This window comes from Gymnodraco acuticeps, unplaced genomic scaffold, assembly GCF_902827175.1.
Source record: "Gymnodraco acuticeps unplaced genomic scaffold, fGymAcu1.1, whole genome shotgun sequence".
Classification (NCBI taxonomy): domain Eukaryota; kingdom Metazoa; phylum Chordata; class Actinopteri; order Perciformes; family Bathydraconidae; genus Gymnodraco; species Gymnodraco acuticeps.
In genome coordinates, this window is record NW_022991001.1 from 770,478 (window position 1) to 790,352 (window position 19,875).

At 40.6% G+C, this 19,875-nt stretch overlaps 1 protein-coding gene across 2 annotated transcripts; it reads right to left on the bottom strand.

Moving 5' to 3' along the window:
- Nucleotides 1-962: 962 nt before the first annotated feature.
- mbpa (myelin basic protein a) lies at nucleotides 963-8,518 on the bottom strand. 2 transcript variants are annotated; one of them, XM_034235965.1, is made up of 6 exons: nucleotides 8,211-8,518; nucleotides 6,059-6,154; nucleotides 5,629-5,655; nucleotides 4,133-4,153; nucleotides 2,580-2,663; nucleotides 963-2,074 (listed from the first exon to the last, which is right to left on the bottom strand). In XM_034235965.1, the coding sequence occupies exons 1-6, from the start codon at nucleotides 8,328-8,330 to the stop codon at nucleotides 2,024-2,026; spliced, it is 399 nt and encodes a 132-aa protein (XP_034091856.1). In that variant the 5' UTR covers nucleotides 8,331-8,518; the 3' UTR covers nucleotides 963-2,023. The 2 variants fall into 2 exon arrangements, with proteins under 2 accessions (XP_034091856.1, XP_034091857.1); XM_034235966.1 differs by lacking the exons at nucleotides 4,133-4,153; nucleotides 5,629-5,655.
- Nucleotides 8,519-19,875: the final 11,357 nt, after the last annotated feature.

Genomic DNA, 19,875 nt, shown 5'->3' on the forward strand with positions numbered 1-19,875 from the left:
ACAGGGTACTTATTATATGTTGTACTTTGGATTCATAAAGCTTTTAGTCTACTAACCCATCATCCAAGGGTAGTTTTCACTATAAGTAAAAAAAGAATTTTTGGACGGACACTATAATTTACAGTTTTTTTTTACAGTTTACTACTGAATTTTCTTTAAAATAAAAAACATCTATATTGATTCTGACTTTTCTACATCCAACTCACAGGTTTATCATTAGTTTGAGAAAAAAGATTATTAATGTTCCCCTTTTAGAAGTGTAGTGGTCATTTGTTCTGGAAATGTAATTTTCGAGCCTGAGGCCTGAAAAACAGGCTTGGGGCCTAACAGGTTAAAACAATGTATGATGAGTGAGGTTGTGCCCAAAAAGTAAAAAAAAAAACTTTTATTTTTTTAATCTTGTCACTGAGGGCCCTCTTTGCTCAAGGGCCCCTGGGCACTTGCCCAGGTTGCCCATATGGTTAATCCAGCCTTGCCTTTGAAGAATTGGATCATTCGCGAATGTCACATCACTAGTAAGAAGTGAACCAGCGTCGTTGGACCGAAAACTCAGAGTTAACCCTGAAGTTACCTCGCTAACCGCAAATCCTGCTTCTAATACAGGCATCAGGTCCCATCTGTGTGCATCACCTTTTAGTATCCCCTGGTTTCCATTGTGTTTTGAGCTTCTTGCAGAGTTTTTTATTTGAAGGGTTTTGTTTTTGCAGTGTGTCTTTTATGCAGCGCTTTTAGTAAATGTTGCCCATGTTTCGCCAAGTCGGTGAGATTTCTCTAAATGCTGTGCATGTGTTGTCAAGTTGTTAAAGATATCTCTTCAATTTTCAATTGCAACTGAGCGTTTTCTTCTAATGAAAGTGTTTTGAGCCATTGTGATGCGTTTGCATGTGTCGGACGCCGTAACTACGCCTAAAAAATCCTTAAAAAGTAAAAGAACAATGTATAAAGACGACAGGATTATTAGGTACAGAGAAGACATTGTGTTTATTTTTTGTTTAGCTGCACATTAAAAACAGAGCTTTACATTAAGAGGAAACATAACAACAACAACCAATGACATTTATTTTGGCTTTGATGTTAAAGTGAACATACAGACAGAGCATGCACAATGATAGTGGGGATGCAATTTATTATGAACAGAATGAAATGGAGAAATAATACTTCAGAACATTTAAAATCACTATTCTGTCCATCAGTGCTTCTCATGCCACCTGGGGGCTTCTGCCTTAGATCTTTCAACCACTTACAATCCAACCATCAAATCCAACTTTTGCTTGCCATCTTCTTAAGGAAACACAAATAATATTAAATGAAACTAAATGTAAGACTCAAACAGATAATACATTAGATCCATGCTAAAGCTACACATAAGAGAGCAGACCAGTTTTTTAGGACATTCTTTAGTTATGTAACAGTGCATTTGAAAAGGGCATTTTATTTATTTGATATAGGCTTAAAGGAAATCATACTGTATGTACATGTTTTTAATTACAGGAAGCGAAACGAAACATAACATTACAATTAAATAACTCATATTCTGTAGGTTTCCAGTTGTGTCAACATACAATTTCACTCGAGCACAACAGCCACAGTGGACAAATCCCCGTCTAGATTTCACATTGAAACAAAGGTATATTTGGTGTATGAGTAGAGTTTCTGGAAAGCAGCGAGATACACAAAGCGCCACTCACGTACAAAATGCTAATGACGGGGGAGACAATTAAAAAAATCTGCCATGAACAAAGCTGAAACAGCTGACACTAGCACCATGGGTGGTTTTTACAGTAAGATATTTTACTGAAAGCATGACCTAGACAAGATATCTGTTGGATTAAAACAAAAACAAGCCCATATATATCTGGAGAGTGGATTTCATACGCTGTCAATGTCTAAACATACAGGAGGCTGGTGTTAGTGTGTTAAAATTTCTTGAGGTTGTGAGTCCGCTGCCTGCAAATCAGTTTCCCCTTCTTCTTCCTCTTCTCCCATCGGAGGTGGATTGGTGGTTTGCTCCTCGGCAGAGAGCTTAGAAGATGGTGCTCCAGCGTTTAGGGGGTGGACGGGACTTGGTTTCTCCCTGGAGAGAAGAAAGGATTATAATGAGGTGGCTTTGAAATAATCATCCATTTCTATCCCCAGAGATGGCATTTAAGAGCAATCTGTGGTGAAGGTTTTTTGGTGATTTGATTGTCTTATACCTCACATATAAAGGGATTTGAGAAGATCATCCTCACTGTAAAATAATGCTTAGAATACTTGAGGAAGATGGCATTTGTAGAAAAATAATCAAAGGATATGTGTGAGAAACGTATGATATAATCTATAGATGAAGATGTTCATGCTCCTAAGCTTGTTAGTATATTATGATGACATGCTGCTGTTGACTGGAGCTGATGAAAGAAAATGAATGGAAGTGAAATCATTATATTGTATCAATTTATTACTCACTGATCTCTGGTGAGAGCATCACTGTTGCATTTTGGGCAAACACAGACAGGAGACAGTGTTTATAAAGCCCAGTTTTACAGGTAGAAAGAGGACATGTTGAGTAAAAGAAGATTGTGAATGTGCTGTAGGCTCACCAGGTTGAAGATTCTGGACAGTGTGTTTTGGTCTCTGCGTCTCCTGACCGGCGACTTTGTGCTCTCGGCACTCGGCGACGAGGCCTAGAAAAAAACGCTCTTTAAGCAAAGTTGGATACCTGAAACCGGGGCCTGGTGTTCTGTTGTTGTTGGACCATTAACCAGACTTTAATACATTTTACATTGATGGACTTTCCCTCTGTACGACACTTACGAGCATTTTACCCAAGTGCATCAGAAACAGCTCTAACAAAAAGTCATAAACAACTATTTTAAAAAGGTTTATAGTGGCACTTCTATTGCTATTGGCTAAAATCACATATCCATAAATAATAAGTCTGTCAAAAATGAAGAATAGGCTTCATAATTCCTTATGAGTGCCCAACCTTTTGCACATTATGTAATTATATTTCTTTGTGTATCATCCATCCAATTTAATTGTATTTGGATCGACCTCTTGGTGTTTGGATCTATGTGGTCATTGAGTTCTCAATGTGCTTTGCTACAAGCTGAATTTCCCTTATGGACAATAAAGGTGGACTGATCTGACATTTTTAATTATTTAGAATTTGGAAAAACACAAATTCTCAAAGATCTAATATTCGGCAAACTTGTTCAATAACTTATAATCTGAGGGGAAAACAACCAAACTGCAGGATCGGTTTCTCAACAGTAAGTTGTGGGAAACAGTTTTCTTGGATCTGTACTTTTGAATAAATATACCATGGACATGGGGAAAACATGAAAATGTCACAGGACCAGACAGAACATAACAGCACCTTTTAGGGGGGAAAGAAAGTGGATGACAAGGACAAGGTAAGGTCCACTCTGAACTGACACAGAGAACAGAACTCTGCAATCACCTTAAAAGGACAAACTCATACAACATGGTTGTCCAGGGTCGCCAGACAGAGGAGAAAGCATAAAGATGGCAGGAAGCCAAAACAGAAAGATCGGTGAGTCACCTCTAACAGAGAGGGGGTGGAGGTGTTACAGATATAAGTGTGAAAGAGGAGGAGGAGGGCGATGCAGGTCAAGAGATCCTAAGAGAAAGTGTTTACCGGCTGCGGTTCATAAATAGTTGAGCGATTTCAAAGTCATCCAGAAGCAGCGAGTCGCTCTGGATTAAAGCAGAGAAGAACTCATTGAAATTAAATGAATTCGCCAACAAGCCAATACTTGGGAGTTTCAGAAATTAATAAATAGTTGTTTTCTACTTTTGATCTGTGTGGCACTCTCAGCTAATGTGTGAACAGTATAGGTGCAGGTGAGTCAGCTTTGCTTTTGTATACATCTTGAGTCCTAATGCTCAGGTATAAAAGAGAGGAGAGAAGGCAGTGAATCACAAAGTAAGAACAAGACAGGACGAGGGTGGGTGTGAGGTCACAGGTGCGCTGCAATCGAAGGAAACCATGTGCGGGAACACACACCACACACACACCACACACACACACACACACACACACACACGCACACACACACACACACACACAGTGGTGCAGTCAGCAGTGTGTCTTTTATGGGATTTGAGAGGGGAAGTTTGTGTGACATACCAAGCCCAAGGCGTCTCTCCACTGCACATGAAATAGAAACAGACAGTGACATGATGAGACTACGAGATACAGTGAGAGTGTAGTTACCCTGCGTCCCCCTCCACACATCTTAAAATGATCCAGTTAAAGGTATAATATGGCAACTTTAGCTGTGATGTGGTGGAGAATTAGAGTAAATAGCTTAGTTTATATAGCCAACTCACTCTGTAGAGTTGAGTGATGGTCCCAACAGCCCTAACCCTGACACTTGTTTGTGACCTAAGCTGGAGAATGAATGTTTGCACAAAATATACCAATTTCTCTTTTGGTTGAAAGAAAGGGTCAAAATATTAAGATTATGCTTGAAAAGCTCAATTAAAATATTTGGAAAATGTCAGAAAAAACTCTCAGGCTTAATCACACTAACATTTTGGACAGTCATGGTCCTCAGATGTTAAGGCTTACTGACTTTGATGAACTCCTGACTTTTCATCTAATGTTGCATCTAAGTGTTTTGTATTACTGTATGCAGTGAAATATCACCACATTATGCAACATGGATTTAACATTCATGTTCTCTTCAGGATGAACTTTAATAGCTATGATGATTCCTGGAATATTCTTCTGGTCGAAATGTTAATTAGTCCTACAAGTCCTACTTTGGTTTACTAAAGAAATTCTCATCACTCAAGGTACTTTCTGTTTAGTGCTAAATAGCTTAACATTAGCTAAAACTAGTAGATAGTGCTTAATAGATGAACATTTTTAGCTTAAACTAGTGTTTAGTGCTAAATAGCTAAATATAAGCTAAATTCTAGTGTTTAGTGCTATCTTAACATAAGCTAAAATAGTATTTAATGTTAGCTAAACATTAGCTAAAAATAACTATGTATGCTAAAACAGATTGACATTAGCCTAAGACTAGTGTTGTGTAGTGCTAGATAGCTCAACATTTGCTTGTTGTGTACATAAGCAATTAGCATGCTAGCACACACAACTAAGATGGCTAAACACCAGAAAGCTAGCAAACATTGGTGTTTAGCTCACTACACAAGTCTTGTTACTTGACTTTAGCATATTTTAAATGATTTTGATGATATTCACTTGTGTTTGTTAAAAATGCCACAGTGCCAGTGCAGTTCACAAGGATTGCGAGGGCAGCATGCGTTGCTCTCAGCATATTACAATAGGAAACTTCCACTGGGGGGCGCCAAAGTTATATTATCCCATATAAAAACGCATGTAGGTACCAATTGCCTATCCAACATTTGGATAGTCAATTGATACCTACATACGTTTTTACGAGGGATTTGGACCAAATGGATATCAAATAATAAACGTCTTGAAAAATAGCTGATGAATTTGACATTGAGGAATATGAAAGACAACTTTAGTATAGACGAGGAATCTAAAATTAATCAGAAATAAATGATCAGTGCCTCTCTCCATCTTCACCCAGTGGCTATACCTTTGGAATGAACAGCAGCACAAGAATGGTGAATAAAAATGAGACTCACCCTGGATTTAGGTTGAGGAGAGGAAACCTGAGAGTAAACAATTAACAACAGAATGACTGATTGTACCGTGCATGGCAATAGAACAAAAACACTTGAACTGGTGGTTGAAACTTCCCCACATTTAAATCAGTATGTAAATAAAAACGGTTTAGCTTTGAAATACTGTCGCTCTATTGATGCCAAGGCTTAGCTCCAAAGTAAATCGGAGGAAGTAACTGAGAGTTCAACAGCTGTAAATTGGAGGAAATTGGTTTGTTTTTGTGTTCTTGCTTATACAACTAATGGCAGTCTCAGAGTATTACAGCAACCTTACTATTTGATAACAGTGAGGATGTTATAAACAAAAAATGATTTTAAGTACATGGTTAAAAGAACGTAATGTATGTCATGAAGTTTAAAATATGTCCTTTTCCTAATTCAAGAGTCTTACCAAGCTCCTGAAGAAATGCACCACAGCATTTTCCTTGGTCCGACGTCGAGCGGAGGACTGCTGGGGTGAGGCGGGCCCATGACCCCGGAAAGACCCCTGTGAGGACCAACAGACATCAAGTAACCGTGTGTGTTTACATGGTAATGTTACTACAAGATTAAGTCTTGCTAGTGAAACCGCATGGAATTAAATCAGTTGGATTCACGGTTTTTAGACATTTAATTAACACATAATTATTAAGATCTTTTAGGCAGTATTATCATAGAGTAGCTTGGCATGAGCGTGAAAAGAAATCAGTTATTTCATGAAAATCAGCCTCAGCTGCACCATACCTCCTACAAGAAATAATTGTAGTTTCAAGGCTCCTATGGCTGTCGAATCTGACAATGTAAAAGAACAGATGATAATCATGTTCTATGATAGGAAAACTGATATTATATTAAATTGAGGCAATTCAAATACTTGAATTAGTGTACCTTCATTCGAATAAATTAGTATGTTTCGAGACTGAACACAGAACTTTCAATAAAACTTTTTTTATACAGATACCTGTAATTATTGCTTTTTTGCAACTGTATTGTATTGTATTAACCCTTGTATGGTGTTCATATTGTCTGGTGGACCCACTGCCTTTTTGGGCTTCAATTCAACACAATCAAACTATTTTATGTTAAAATACTCAACAGATGTTTACTTCATCTCAATTACAATAAACATAAACAGCATATATGGTTCATATTTGCCCTTTTACATTTGTTAGATCACATTAATGAATGAAAGTGCTACTTGTTGTTTTGCCCGCTGACCGGCTGGTCCTGTGGCTCGTCTGTTTTCTGTAACTAGCTGATGCTCAATCTCTTCCTTTTCTTCAAAGTCACTGAAAAATGTGTTCTGATATGTTCTTCACACAAAATGAGCCAAGGCCATTGAGTGTGGGTTTGAAAAAATAATTTATCATATCATTTTTCTTTAGCTTAATAGTGAAAACGGGTCCCACAGACCCGAACACCATACAAGGGTTAAGTGCAAGACAGAAATCCTGTAACATATGAAGGAAATGATCTGAGTTAAGTCAGAGTCCATAACATCTTAGACACTCTGCTGCTCTAACGTATCAGACCCCCCCCCCCAGCAGAGTGTTGAATCAAGAACTTGAAAGACATTTTGTCTGAGGTTTTTCCTATCTCAGCTTAGGGCAAGGCTAAACTAAATTCACGTGCACTGTGGGGATACATCTACTGAAGATTTAGCTTGGCTACGTGCGCATGTAGCATTTTGTACCGTTAACCACCAAGTTGAAAGAGTAAAAATAAGAAAAGGCAAAAAGGGGACCAGGAAAGGGGCTGACATACTGAAATACTAAAATTGACAAATTGAACCCTTTTCATTTTTGTGAAAATTGAGGAATTGAAATGTTTATGCTTTGAGAAAACATTTTCTAATATTAGTTATATGATGTTATTTTATAGTTGAATGTGGTAACAGCAACACATCTAAAAGCTTTCCCTTAGATTCCATTTATTTTACAGTTACAGACACTTTTTCATCTAAGTCTACATTTCTATAATTATAAGAAATTGTTTTGGCGGTAAAATCCTGTCGCATCTTGCAAAATATGGTTAATAACAGGTGGATTTTTGCCTTAATAAAAAAAAAAATGGAAACGCCAATCCCAATCTCTGTCTGGGTGGGCAAATTATCCATCAGTGCTTTTCTCTCCTTTAAGGAGATATGGTGTCAAGAAATCCAAACCTGGAAAATGTCTCATTCTAAAACTAGTAAATGTTCTTGCAATGTGTCACTACATCTAAGAATGTTCAGTCTAATTAGTTTTGATCATTTTCTAAAGTATTTTGAACGTTTTAGTGTATATTGCTTAATGGTTTAAGATATGTTCCTGCATTTTTACAGCAGCCAAAACAATTCTTATAATGAATACATCTGATGATCAGGTTGTTATATGTAGCCACTTAAATTCCCCAATAGCCAACAAATGTTAAAAACACAAAAAACAAGTACTTTCTATTGTAGTGCAATGAGGAAAAAATTATATAATTTTAGCGTTTTGAAAAAATAAGGTTTTACAATCGTTAGGGCTCGGGAAGTTCCTGACCTGAACCGCTCCTTTAGATGCAGATGCATGGAATCTCACCTTGCTCCTTTTCTTCTTGTCTCCTCCAAAGAACTTGGTAATCTGATCCATGAGACCAGGCTGTTTCTTTTTCCTCCCGAGCCCGAAACTGCTCTGCCCTGAGGTGCTCGCTGTAGCCATGCTAGTATTTGCTGGAGATGGGTGGGGTTGACCTCTCCGTCCACGCAGTTGTCCTCTTCCAAGTCAGTCACAGCCCACAGTGCCAGTCCTCGACTCCGCTGCTCTTTCACGGTGGTTGGCCCTCTGACGCTCAGGGGCCGTCTTTGAAGGTGTCGTCCCCTCGGCCGCCGGGCACCATGGGATGTGAGGAGGGTCAGGTTCGGTGGGTGCGGTGTGGCTGTGGTGGCAGTAAAGCTTTGGCTGGGCTCCAGACATTCTTCTGAGCTTCAGTGGCTGTCACTGCCGCCCTCCGAATGGGTCGGCCATTGTTCCTCTCCCCATCTGCCTCACCCGGCCGCGGGAACAACAAGGGTTATCTCTGAGTCTGCTCTCACACCCTGATGCAAAGCAGCCCGCACCAGTGCCAGGCCATTGTTGAATGGGGCTCATATATCCTCTCAATGGATTGTGTTTAAATTGGATGTATAGTCACCCAGATTAACATAAAGAGAGGAGACAAGAACGGCTTGTTGTGTGAAAACCTATGAACATGAGCCAAGTATCTGTCCGCACAGTGATGCGATATACTGGTGACTTTGCACGTTTGGACTGTCTCCATTTTTGTGTTTTCATATTGATATCAATTACATCCACACAGCTATAGTCCTAACTGCACGACAAATAGAGTTTCAAAGGTTGTATTTCACACTTGAATTGAAGAATTTAACCAAATGTATGTGTTATGGCCATTAAAGGTCGAATTATAGGACTATTCCAATGCATACAATGACAAAAACTTGGATTGCTGAGAAAACAAATTTGGTTAACCATGCTCCAGAGTTTCTGTAAATGTTTGTTTTAGATGCGTGATTTTGAATGTCTGAATGTTTGGCTGTCTAACTTTTGATTTATTTTTGCCATTGTATCACATTTCGACACTACCAGGAGTCCTGGATGATTTCACCAGCGGTGGTTTGCAGCAGCCAGCGAACAAAGCAGGATCTGTTGCAGTGCAAGTTGTGTCAGAAAACAACCCTGCAGCATCAGAATATTAATATTTTAGAACAGATGAGTGGTTGTTATGGCTGCTTCTTATTAAAAGTTTGAAAGTAACTTTAGAGACCAAAAAACAAAACTGTGTGGCCCAAATGTATCTGTTTTGAAATCACAGATCTTATGAAAAATGTAAGCAGTTCATCATGAATATTTTAGAAATTATAGGTACAGCTGCAGAATTTTTGAAATATCTTTGTGTATGCTGCTGCTTTCCAGATGGAGCATTAATCCAGATGAACATAACAAGAGAATGCATTGTAAGGAAGGGAAAAAACATTTGACTGAAGTTTTGACAGTCAGGGGTATAGTGATCTAAAATAACACGAGGAAATATTTCTCAAAGATACCAATACATTTAAATACATAATTATATTGGCTAGGTGTTGCACTAAGGATATTATGTGTCTGCTTGCGTCTGTGTGTGTCTGTCCACGGCTAATGACCCAATGTAATTATATCTATATTTTTGCTATTTTTTGACTGTATACACAGGAAAAATATGTGGTTGAAGTGATTCACGTGTTTTGAAAAATACGTTTTATACCGTCATTGACTGTCTTCAAAATCTTTATTTTTTCATACCAAAGCAAGATAATTATATGTTTATATGTAAAATGTTGTTCCACCAAAAGCCACCAGAACCTAACACCGACTACAATGTTGCCTAGGGTAATGCCCCCTGATAGAGTGGAGAGTTTGAATGCAGCTCCAGGCCTGAATCCTCCCCCAAATACCCCCTCATGAGGGCCTGTTAACCACCTGTTGGACTTGGTTCCTTCCCTGTCCTTGTTCTCTGTTGTAGTTGGTGGTACAGGTAGGCAGTTTTTTCAATTGAATGCATACACATGTTGGCCTTCTTATACTCTAATAACTTTTTTTTTTTTGTCAAACAGAGCACATGGTGTAGTCCTAAATTATAGCTGGGGATTCTGGGTAGTGTAGTGTCTTCTGCCATTCTTTACTCTTACTCCGCAGATGGGAATACATTGCAATCAGTTGAAAGCTATTTGCGTCCCTTTATGAAGCTGAAGGAGCCTAGGAGCGTCACAACTGGACGCCACGGGACCCTGACCAAACGTCGCTCCTGGACGATTATGGAGTGAGAGTGTGTTGCCCAAACCAATAATGAAATCCAAGGCTGTGCAATGTCAAGATTTAGCTGTCACATAAATGATAAAAAAGCGCTATTAACATATTTTTTCATGAAACACTTGGGAGGAGACTTTCCCCAACATGGTGGGTAACATTACATTACATTGCATTTAGCTGACGCTTTTATCCAAAGCGACTTACAATAAGTGCATTAGACCAGGAAGACACAACCTTGAAGAAAACAGAATCATATAAGTACATCAGGTTTCATAGAGCCAAACATTTCAAGTGCTACTCAACTGGCTATAGATAAGCCAGTCCTTTATTAGTATATAAGTGCTTTGTTAATAATTCTATCGCTCGAAGTGGAGTCGAAAGAGATGAGTTTTCAGTCTGCGCCGGAAGATGTGTAAGCTTTCTGCTGTCCTGATTTCAATGGGGAGCTCATTCCACCATCTTGGAGCCAGGACAGCAAACCCACATGTTTTTGCTGATGGGAACTTGTGTCCCCCTCGCAGTGCGGGTGCAGCGAGTCGTTTGGCTGATGCAGAGCGGAGTGCACGTGCTGGGGTGTACAGTGTAACCATGTCCTGGATGTAGGAAGGGCCAGATCCATTCGCAGCATGGTATGCAAGTACCAGTGTCTTGAAGTGGATTCTAGCAGTTACCGGAAGCCAGTGAAGGGAGCGGAGGAGCGGCGTGGGAACCGTTTGGAAGGTTGAAGACCAGACGAGCCACTGCATTCTGCATGAGCTGCAGAGGTCGGATAGCACATGCAGGTAGACCAGCCAGGAGGGAGTTGCAGTAGTCTAGGCGTGAGATGACGAGAGCCTGGAACAGAACCTGAAGTGTTGATGAAATGGGTGAGAAACGGTAGAATATTAGGAGCGATAGTCTGAAGGAGGTTTGAGGGGATAGGGTCCAGAGGACAGGTGGTAGGGCGGGTAGAGGTAATGAGGGTAAGAACCTCACTTGGAGAGAGAGGGGAAAAGGAGGTTAGTGTGTTGGTGGAAGGAGGGTCTGGTGACCCAGCGGTGAGTAAAGGTGAGTCAGAAAAAGAAGAGCGAATATCATCAACCTTTTTTTCAAAGTGGTTAACAAAGTCGCTTGACAGAAGGGAGGAGGGGGAAGGGGCTTTGGGGGGGTCCAAGAGGGTGGAAAAGATTGAAAATAGTGTTTTGGGATTGGAATAGGAAGAATGGATCTTATCTTGAAAGAAAGTGCTTTTTGCCTGAGAGATCGAAGCAGAGAAAGAGGAGAGGAGAGCCTGATAGGTTAGGAGGTCGTCATGGTGTTTGGATTTCTACCGTTTCCGCTCTGCTGCCCGAAGGATGGTTCTATTAGCACGCAGTGCGTCATTTAGCCAGGGAGCAGGAGGGGACTGACGAGCCTGCAGAGATGTGAGAGGACAGAGAGAGTCCAGAGAGGAGGAGAGAGTAGAGAGGAGAGTTTCTGCAGCAGAGTTTGGAGGCAGGAGTTGGAACGAGTCAGAGGAAGGGAGGGCTGAGAGCACCGATGAGGCAAAGGTAGAGGGGGAGAGGGAACGAAGGTTACGGAGGACAGGTGACAGTCATAGTCGTGGGCAGTGGCGTTTTTATATGTACAAAAGTGGCGGGGCACAAAAAACGTAGATGTCTATATATAAGCTTCTGCAGTGAGGTTCATGGCTGGTGAGGCACTGGCACTGACTCTTCAGGTTTACAAATATTATATTTTGACCTAAATCAAAATATAATATTATTTTCAAAAGCTTTTTTGTCTGATGCTTCGATTAATTTTAAACAGACAGTTCAACAAAATGATACCCATCCATCCATCTTCTCCCGCTTATCCGTGGTCAGGTCGCGGGGGTAGCAGTTCCAGCAGAGAGTCCCAAACTTTCTTTTCCCTGGCCACATCAACCAGCTGTGACTGGGGGATCCCAAGGCGCTCCCAGGCCAGCGAAGATATATAATCCCTCCACCTGGTCCTAGGTCTACCCCTTGGTCTCTTCCCAGCTGGACGTGCCTGGAACACCTCCCTAGGGAGGCGCCCAGGTGGCATCTTAACTAGGTGCCCGAACCACCTCAACTGGCAAAAGGATACCCAAAAAATTTAATTTTATCATTTAAATATTGAATTGTTCTCTCTTAGTAAGATCCCATTTTCAATAAAATTGCGGTCTTACCTTGACTTGAAGATGAAGTCCATTTGCCTATCCTTCTGGACAAAAATCTCTATTACTTTTTTGTAAAAGTCCTCCTTATCTTCTTGTAGTTTCAAAAGTAAATCTAATCGATAGTTTTATGATTAGAAAATTATAAAAGTAGGCATGTGGATATTATCCGGCTGAACAAAACGTGCATTTATCTAACAGGTCCCACAGATCTTATTTTGAGCTATTTTCTAATATCCTATGGAGAAATCTCATTGCTTTTTTGTGGAGGGAACCCATGCGCAGCTTACCTCCGGGTTTTAGGACGCGTCTCTCGTCTCCTCTTCACACACCACACTTTTCGCGGCACACGTACTTACAGCCAATCAGCTCTGAATGATGTGAGATGACGTATGGTGGGGATGGCAGCTCTATGCCTCTATGGTCATTATTTTTTTGCCACACACATTAAATAGGACAATACTCTGAGCATGCGCAGTAGTTTTTACAGTCACCGTTCACTTAGACAGTGAGAGGGAGGGGCATGATCGGGTTTTGTCCCACATGGCTCTAAACAGCTCAATAGGCACACACTGTATACACTAATTCGAAGAACACAGACTAAAACAGCAATGTACAGACAAATCAGATGATTAAACATGATCTTAAAATATATTTTATATATATATATTTTTTTTGCATTTTGTTGTAATCATTATTTTTAATACTTTCTGCTGACACTAGGTGGGGCTGTGCCCCTAATGACCGGTCACAACTGGTCGTGGGATGATATGGTTGGGTTGTGGTGTAGGGTGGAGCCAGGCCCGTCCCTCCCTACACGGCAATCACGCAGACTGCATGGGGCCTCATCTCACGGAGGGGGCCTCATCTTATGCGAAAATGCGACGCAATTAATCTTACGCGCAAATGCGGCGCAATGATGTGCTCCACAGTTCCCCCGCAGCGAGGCTCCGGGCGCTAACAGTTCATGAGCGTGAAGATGCCCTATTATCCTTTTTGTGGCTTCCCTTTCCTGTAGTGTGTTATAGGTTTTTGTGCATCCCAAAGTAAATAAGCACTTGCATTGGACTCCTTTCTTTACTTTCGTGACCTAGTGACATCACTACGTAACAGTCACGCTTCTGTTGGCTAGTGCTCCAACACATTTGACATGATAGGCTAAGGGGCTGGACTTCTCTAAGCGGTTGACCAATCAGAGCAGACAGGGCTCTGGTTTCAGACAGAGGGGGAAAAGTGGTGCTGCAGCACAGGCAGTATGAGAAAAATAAAGAGCTTTTTGAACATTAAAGCATGGAGACATGTCACAGTAGAGACACAAAATACAAATGTGATCCTAAAAAAAGGAACACTTTATGTGTCCTTTAAACACACGACCACTCGTTATGTTCCCCTCAAGACAAAAATTGAAATCATTTTGATGATCCTATGACTTCATCTAGCATAATATAATTGAGTCCAGTATTTTCTTTTATTACAAAATAACACAAAAACTGTAATTTCCAGTTGTTATGGTTTAGGTGTTTTGCTTTCTCCTCCTCCCCTCTGTCTTCTCTCTCTCTCCTGTGCAGTGTGGTGATCGTTAGAAGGCTCAGCTGGTTCACAATGAGGAGCACCTGTACTCATCTAATCAACTCCTCCATAAAACCCTGGTCATGTTCACACGCCAGTGCCAGATAATTCCGTCTCACTCGGTAGAGCTGAACGTCGTAGTATCCTAGCTTAGTGTGATTTTCTCTTGCTGAGTTTTTTGTTGAAGAGTAACCTTGTTTTTTCCTGTTTTTCCAGTATCTGCTCGAGCCAGCCTGAGTCCTGCCGCCGCCACTGGCGTTGACTAGATCCAACTTCATTTTGTGGATTGTTTTTAGTTGCTCCTTTTTTCCTTTATTAAACTTTGTTAAAAGACTGAATCCATCTGGTCTCTGCCATTGTAGGTCCTGAACTTTTGACACAGCCCTAACACCAGTCCCATCAGCATCAGTTTCACTTGATCTTTAGTGCTTATTAGTACATTTGGCATACTCACACGCTAAAATCATATGGTGAACATGGCTAACACATAATGTTAAATAACTTAGCAAGAGCATGCTAGCATTGTCACTGTGAGAATATTGCTAGCATTACATTTAAAGTACCACTTGTGCTTTCTGACAGTTCAACTTTTATTATTTAACATTAATTGAAATGCAAAAAGAAAAATGACAGTTTCTTATTGTTGTCAGAAGAAGTCTAAGTTATACATTAACTGTGTCCTTTTGGTGTACCATTTGCAGAAATACACTAAGCACGAGGTCAATCAACATTTACTCTTTTTACTGTAATACACACACTAAAACTACTTATTTTTCTATTTTGGCAGCCACATATGCCTCACATCACACAATGATTCAGAGGAAATCCAAATTCTCGTAAAAGTGGAGAAACTCGTCATCTTTATTGAAACTGGAATTGAGGAATCCTATAAATGAAAGTGGGCGAAACTTTCATCTAAACATGAGCGCCCATATCACTGCAATCTATGAAGCCAACAGAGCGGCATAGTTTCCTGTATAAACACAGTAAAACTGGGATGACTCAGAGGGAGACATGTTTGTCCACTGGCACACAGAGCTCCGTCTGTCCGAGCTGCAGGGCCGAGCTCGGGCAGCACCCACAGGGTCACAGAGGTGGGGTGCAGGAATGTAGGGAGTGGGCTCACCACACTGATGTGCTCTCGTGTCCAGAAGAGTCTTGGATTTGTTCCTGGGGCAAGAAGGTCAAGGCGGAGAGCAGGGGAAACAATAGTGGCCATTGGGAGAGAGCTGTGGGACACAATCACGGGAGATATCCTCGAACTCGACAGGAATGTCCATACAGACCAAAGACACCCACTCAGGCAAGCAGCTGAATATATCTGCTGCTCCAGATAGGGAGAAAGAAAGCCTTCATCTGTTCCATCACATGTGCAAAACCCGCAGATAAAAGACTATTTCGTTTTTTATAAAAAATTAAGCCAACATTTTGAATGACCTCTGAAACTTTAACGGATCAGCTGGGGGGAGTTTACAGAGTGAGTTTGATGTTGTCACAGTGTTTGCCTTTATATAAATGGTTATTTTATAAGAAAATACACAATCTAGTGTTAAGAAAGCATCAACCCACTACCAACTCTTTAAACACAAGATTGGAAGTTTCATTGTCCATATCCATCTAAAATCTTTTATCAAGTTTGAAACGTATGTGTTTTTAAAACTAGCCTCTATGCACCATTTTTGAAATCATATAATCAGCTGATAAACACACAAAATGTAGTGTTTAATTTCAAGCCATAAAAAACAACTTGTGGTTTTAATGGAAATGTGGCTTGATTCATGGGCGGTTGTAGGGTGGGCCAACAGGGGCCAATGCCTCTCTAACACTAAGCTTTGACCCCCTGGGGCCCCCCTCTGAAAGAAGAGTCTAACCATTTGTGATAGTGTTGCAGCAAACACTGTGCTGTGACTAGAAATATTAAGGCTTATCAGGTCTCGATTTTAATATTTCTTTAACTCCAAATGTGTTTCATTATCACAAAATGATCCTGTTAATGTTGAAAACCAACATCTATGTTTGAGCCATGGCCGTTATACTGTTATTTTGGGAAAACCCCACATTTTTTATTTCAAAATATCGACAGAAAAAACAATATAATCAACTTGTTATCCAGGGAAGGCAGTTCAGGGTTTGTATGTATGCCCCTACAGGGTGAATTTTAAAACCTTTCCATCAATCTATCCATCTGGGCCTTCATGCAGCAGAGGTCCTGGTCGAGGTCCTGGTCTAGGTCCTTGTCGGCGCGCCTGGACTACTGTAACTCCCTCCAGGCTGGTCTGCTTGCAAGTGCCATCAAACCTCCCCAGCTCACCCAGAATGCAGCAGATCGATTGGCTCTCCACCTGTAAAAGCTCCTGGCTGACGGTGGCTTTCCTGATCTGCTTCAAGACACTCATAGTGGCCTACTGTTCTGAGAATAGTTCCCATTCTTCCTACATCCAGGCCTTGGTTAAACTAACACTCCAGCACGTGCACTTCGTTCTGCATCAGCCAGTTGGACCCAGAATCACTTCAAATAAAACACGCCCGTTTGTAATCCTGGCTCCAAAATGGTGGTATAAGCTTCCCATTAATAAAAGGACAGCAGAAAGTCTACACATCTTCCATCGCAAACAGAAAAAACTACTTTTTAGCACTTAAAGAGTTAAGCTCATTCAAAACTAATGCAGGCACTTAAAATGGTTTTGCTTATTTCAAACCAATATATCTGCACTTTTCTTGTTGTTCTGAGTTTGTATCTCATGTATTTTGCACTTACTGTAGTCACCTCGGATAAAAGTGTCATCTAAATGTGATGTAATGTATTCCTTCCTTCTATCCATCCATTCATGCATCCATCCATGGTGGCAGGAGATGAATGCCAAAACTATTGTTGAAATGTGAACAGACGTATTCTTACGTCAGAACTACTCAGTGTGTCCTTGAGAGCTGCCTTTACACAAACAGAGGGTTTTCTTTCATTCACTGACATATTTTCTGTCACTGAAGAAGCGCATTTCTTGAAAGCTTTAAAGCCTTGACGTCTGCAGATGATATTTACACAAGTTGATGTTGAAGTTTTAAATTGCTTTTGCTCTTCTTATTTTTCAGAAAATAGACCAGTGACTAAAGGTAAAAGGAGAATTACTTGTTTATGTCCAGCTAATTGTCTTTATGAGTGTAAAGCTTTGTATCGCTGTGTGTCACCCTGGGTGACCTCTGCGTGTCACATTCAGACCCTGCAGCCTATAGATGACAACATAACTCTGATGCTCAGCAGCTGATGTCACCATTAAGGGGACTCTGGACAAAACTCGGCACTTCCTCCTTCTGAAGAAACAACATCTAATTGTTTTCCATTTTGCCTTCTATAAATAACGAACCAGTGCCTTTAAAGCTGACAATACTTGTAATGTTGATTTTCTGACGCGTTTTTTGTCTCCATTGTCTCTGTAAATTCCCATTGTCTGAGCTAATAGGATCAGCCCTAAGATATGAATGGTTTCTTTTCCCACAGTGTGTCCTCACAGCAATCCTTTTGGCCGGTAAACAACCCAATGCAAATGTCTTGGTGGTCCAAAGCCAACAATTCCATCAACATTTGGCAGGAGCCACGCACAGGGCATAATGCTATCATTTGTTTAGCATCACAGCAATATCATGCTCTCTTGTTTCAGATGGAGGCCCAGAGGATATTTTTGAGCGCCTGCTGCTATAAAAGGATTGCTGCAAACAGAAGGCTTTTCTGATTTTAAATGTCAGAAAACAAAAGTTACTCATTGATGATATTGATTTATTGCATGCAGTTTTTTTGTTTTTTTTCATTCACATTTGGAGCTCCACTATACCATCAGATATATACGTGGGCGACAGGTGCACACACGTTACAACTGCCAAAACATTTCCAATTAGAGAAACATGCAGCAGTTTAAAAAACAATTCAAATTAATAAAAACAATATGCCAAAGCACATGCAAATTAAGAAATATGTTCACCAACTTGAGAAACATACACAGCATTTACTAAAAGCGCTGCATAAACAAAGCACTGCAAAGACAACAAATGCTGCAAGAAGATCAAAACACAAGGGGAAGAGACACTAAAAAGCATTGCACACAGCTGGGACCAGAGCGCTCGTTGACGTTCGGGATTCAAAAGTTGGCCAACTGTCACTGTTGACAGAGTTAGTCTGTTCATAATTGTAAGTGTTTTTTTAGTATATTTGAAATTGCTAGGTTAGCTAGCTAGCTAGCTAGCTTACAGCAGATCTGCAATAATGTCAGAAGGAATCATGCAATCAAGTTGGTAAAAGAAGCCAATAAAACTGACATTTTAGGTACGTTTCCAACAACAGTGACAGTTGGCCAACTTTATAACCCCCAAAAGTCAAAAAGCGCTCAGGTCCCAGCTGTGTGCATCACTTTTTAGTGTCCCCATTACCGTTGTGTTTGGCAACACATTCTCACTCCCAACTCGGCCTATGTTGACATTATGTCCAACACATTCTCACTCCCAACTCGGCCTATGTTGACGTTATGTCCAACACATTCTCACTCCCTACTCGGCCTATGTTGACATTATGTCCAACACATTCTCACTCCCTACTCGGCCTATGTTGACGTTATGTCCAACACATTCTCACTCCCTACTCGGCCTATGTTGACGTTATGTCCAACACATTCTCACTCCCTACTCGGCCTATGTTGACGTTATGTCCAACACATTCTCACTCCCTACTCGGCCTATGTTGATGTTATGTCCAACACATTCTCACTCCCTACTCGGCCTATGTTGACGTTATGTCCAACACATTCTCACTCCCTACTCGGCCTATGTTGACGTTATGTCCAACACATTCTCACTCCCTACTCGGCCTATGTTGACGTTATGTCCAACACATTCTCACTCCCTACTCGGCCTATGTTGACGTTATGTCCAACACATTCTCACTCCCTACTCGGCCTATGTTGACGTTATGTCCAACACATTCTCACTCCCTACTCGGCCTATGTTGATGTTATGTCCAACACATTCTCACTCCCTACTCGGCCTATGTTGACGTTATGTCCAACACATTCTCACTCCCTACTCGGCCTATGTTGACGTTATGTCAGGGTCCCTGTCGTCACTTTCCAACGCAAGGGGGGCCCTTTAGCGTCGAGTTTCAACTATCAGGGAGTCCCATTGACTTGCATAGAGCTCCCTGAACGTTGGTAATAGACGAGTTGGGATCGCGGCGAAATACTCTCCGCAGACCCATTCTCACAGCGTTTATCAACCTTTTTCTAACTCAATATCAAGCCACACTTATTGTGTTTACTTCTTTATTTTAATTGAATAATTTTTAATAATAATTTTTGACAACATGACGGTATCTGATATATTCTACATATAAAGACGGAGAAAGTAGAGAATAAAGTTTATGTTTAAATGTTAGCACATGAGAGGCACAAGCTCTTACGTTGAGTCTGGAGTTTCAATACATTCTAAATCATCAGTAAAGTCTACGACCATATTTTGGAGGGATATGATACATATTAACTTTTAATTGTATGCATTTCAGTTATTCAATAACGTTACTTAATTAACACTTCACTTTCCTGACACAGTTCCACTAACATACATTCACTGTTGATTGTTATTTTTTTATATTCTTTGCGGAATTTGGCCGTGTAAAATGTCCTCTTGGGTTGCCGGACAGGCAATGTGTGACGT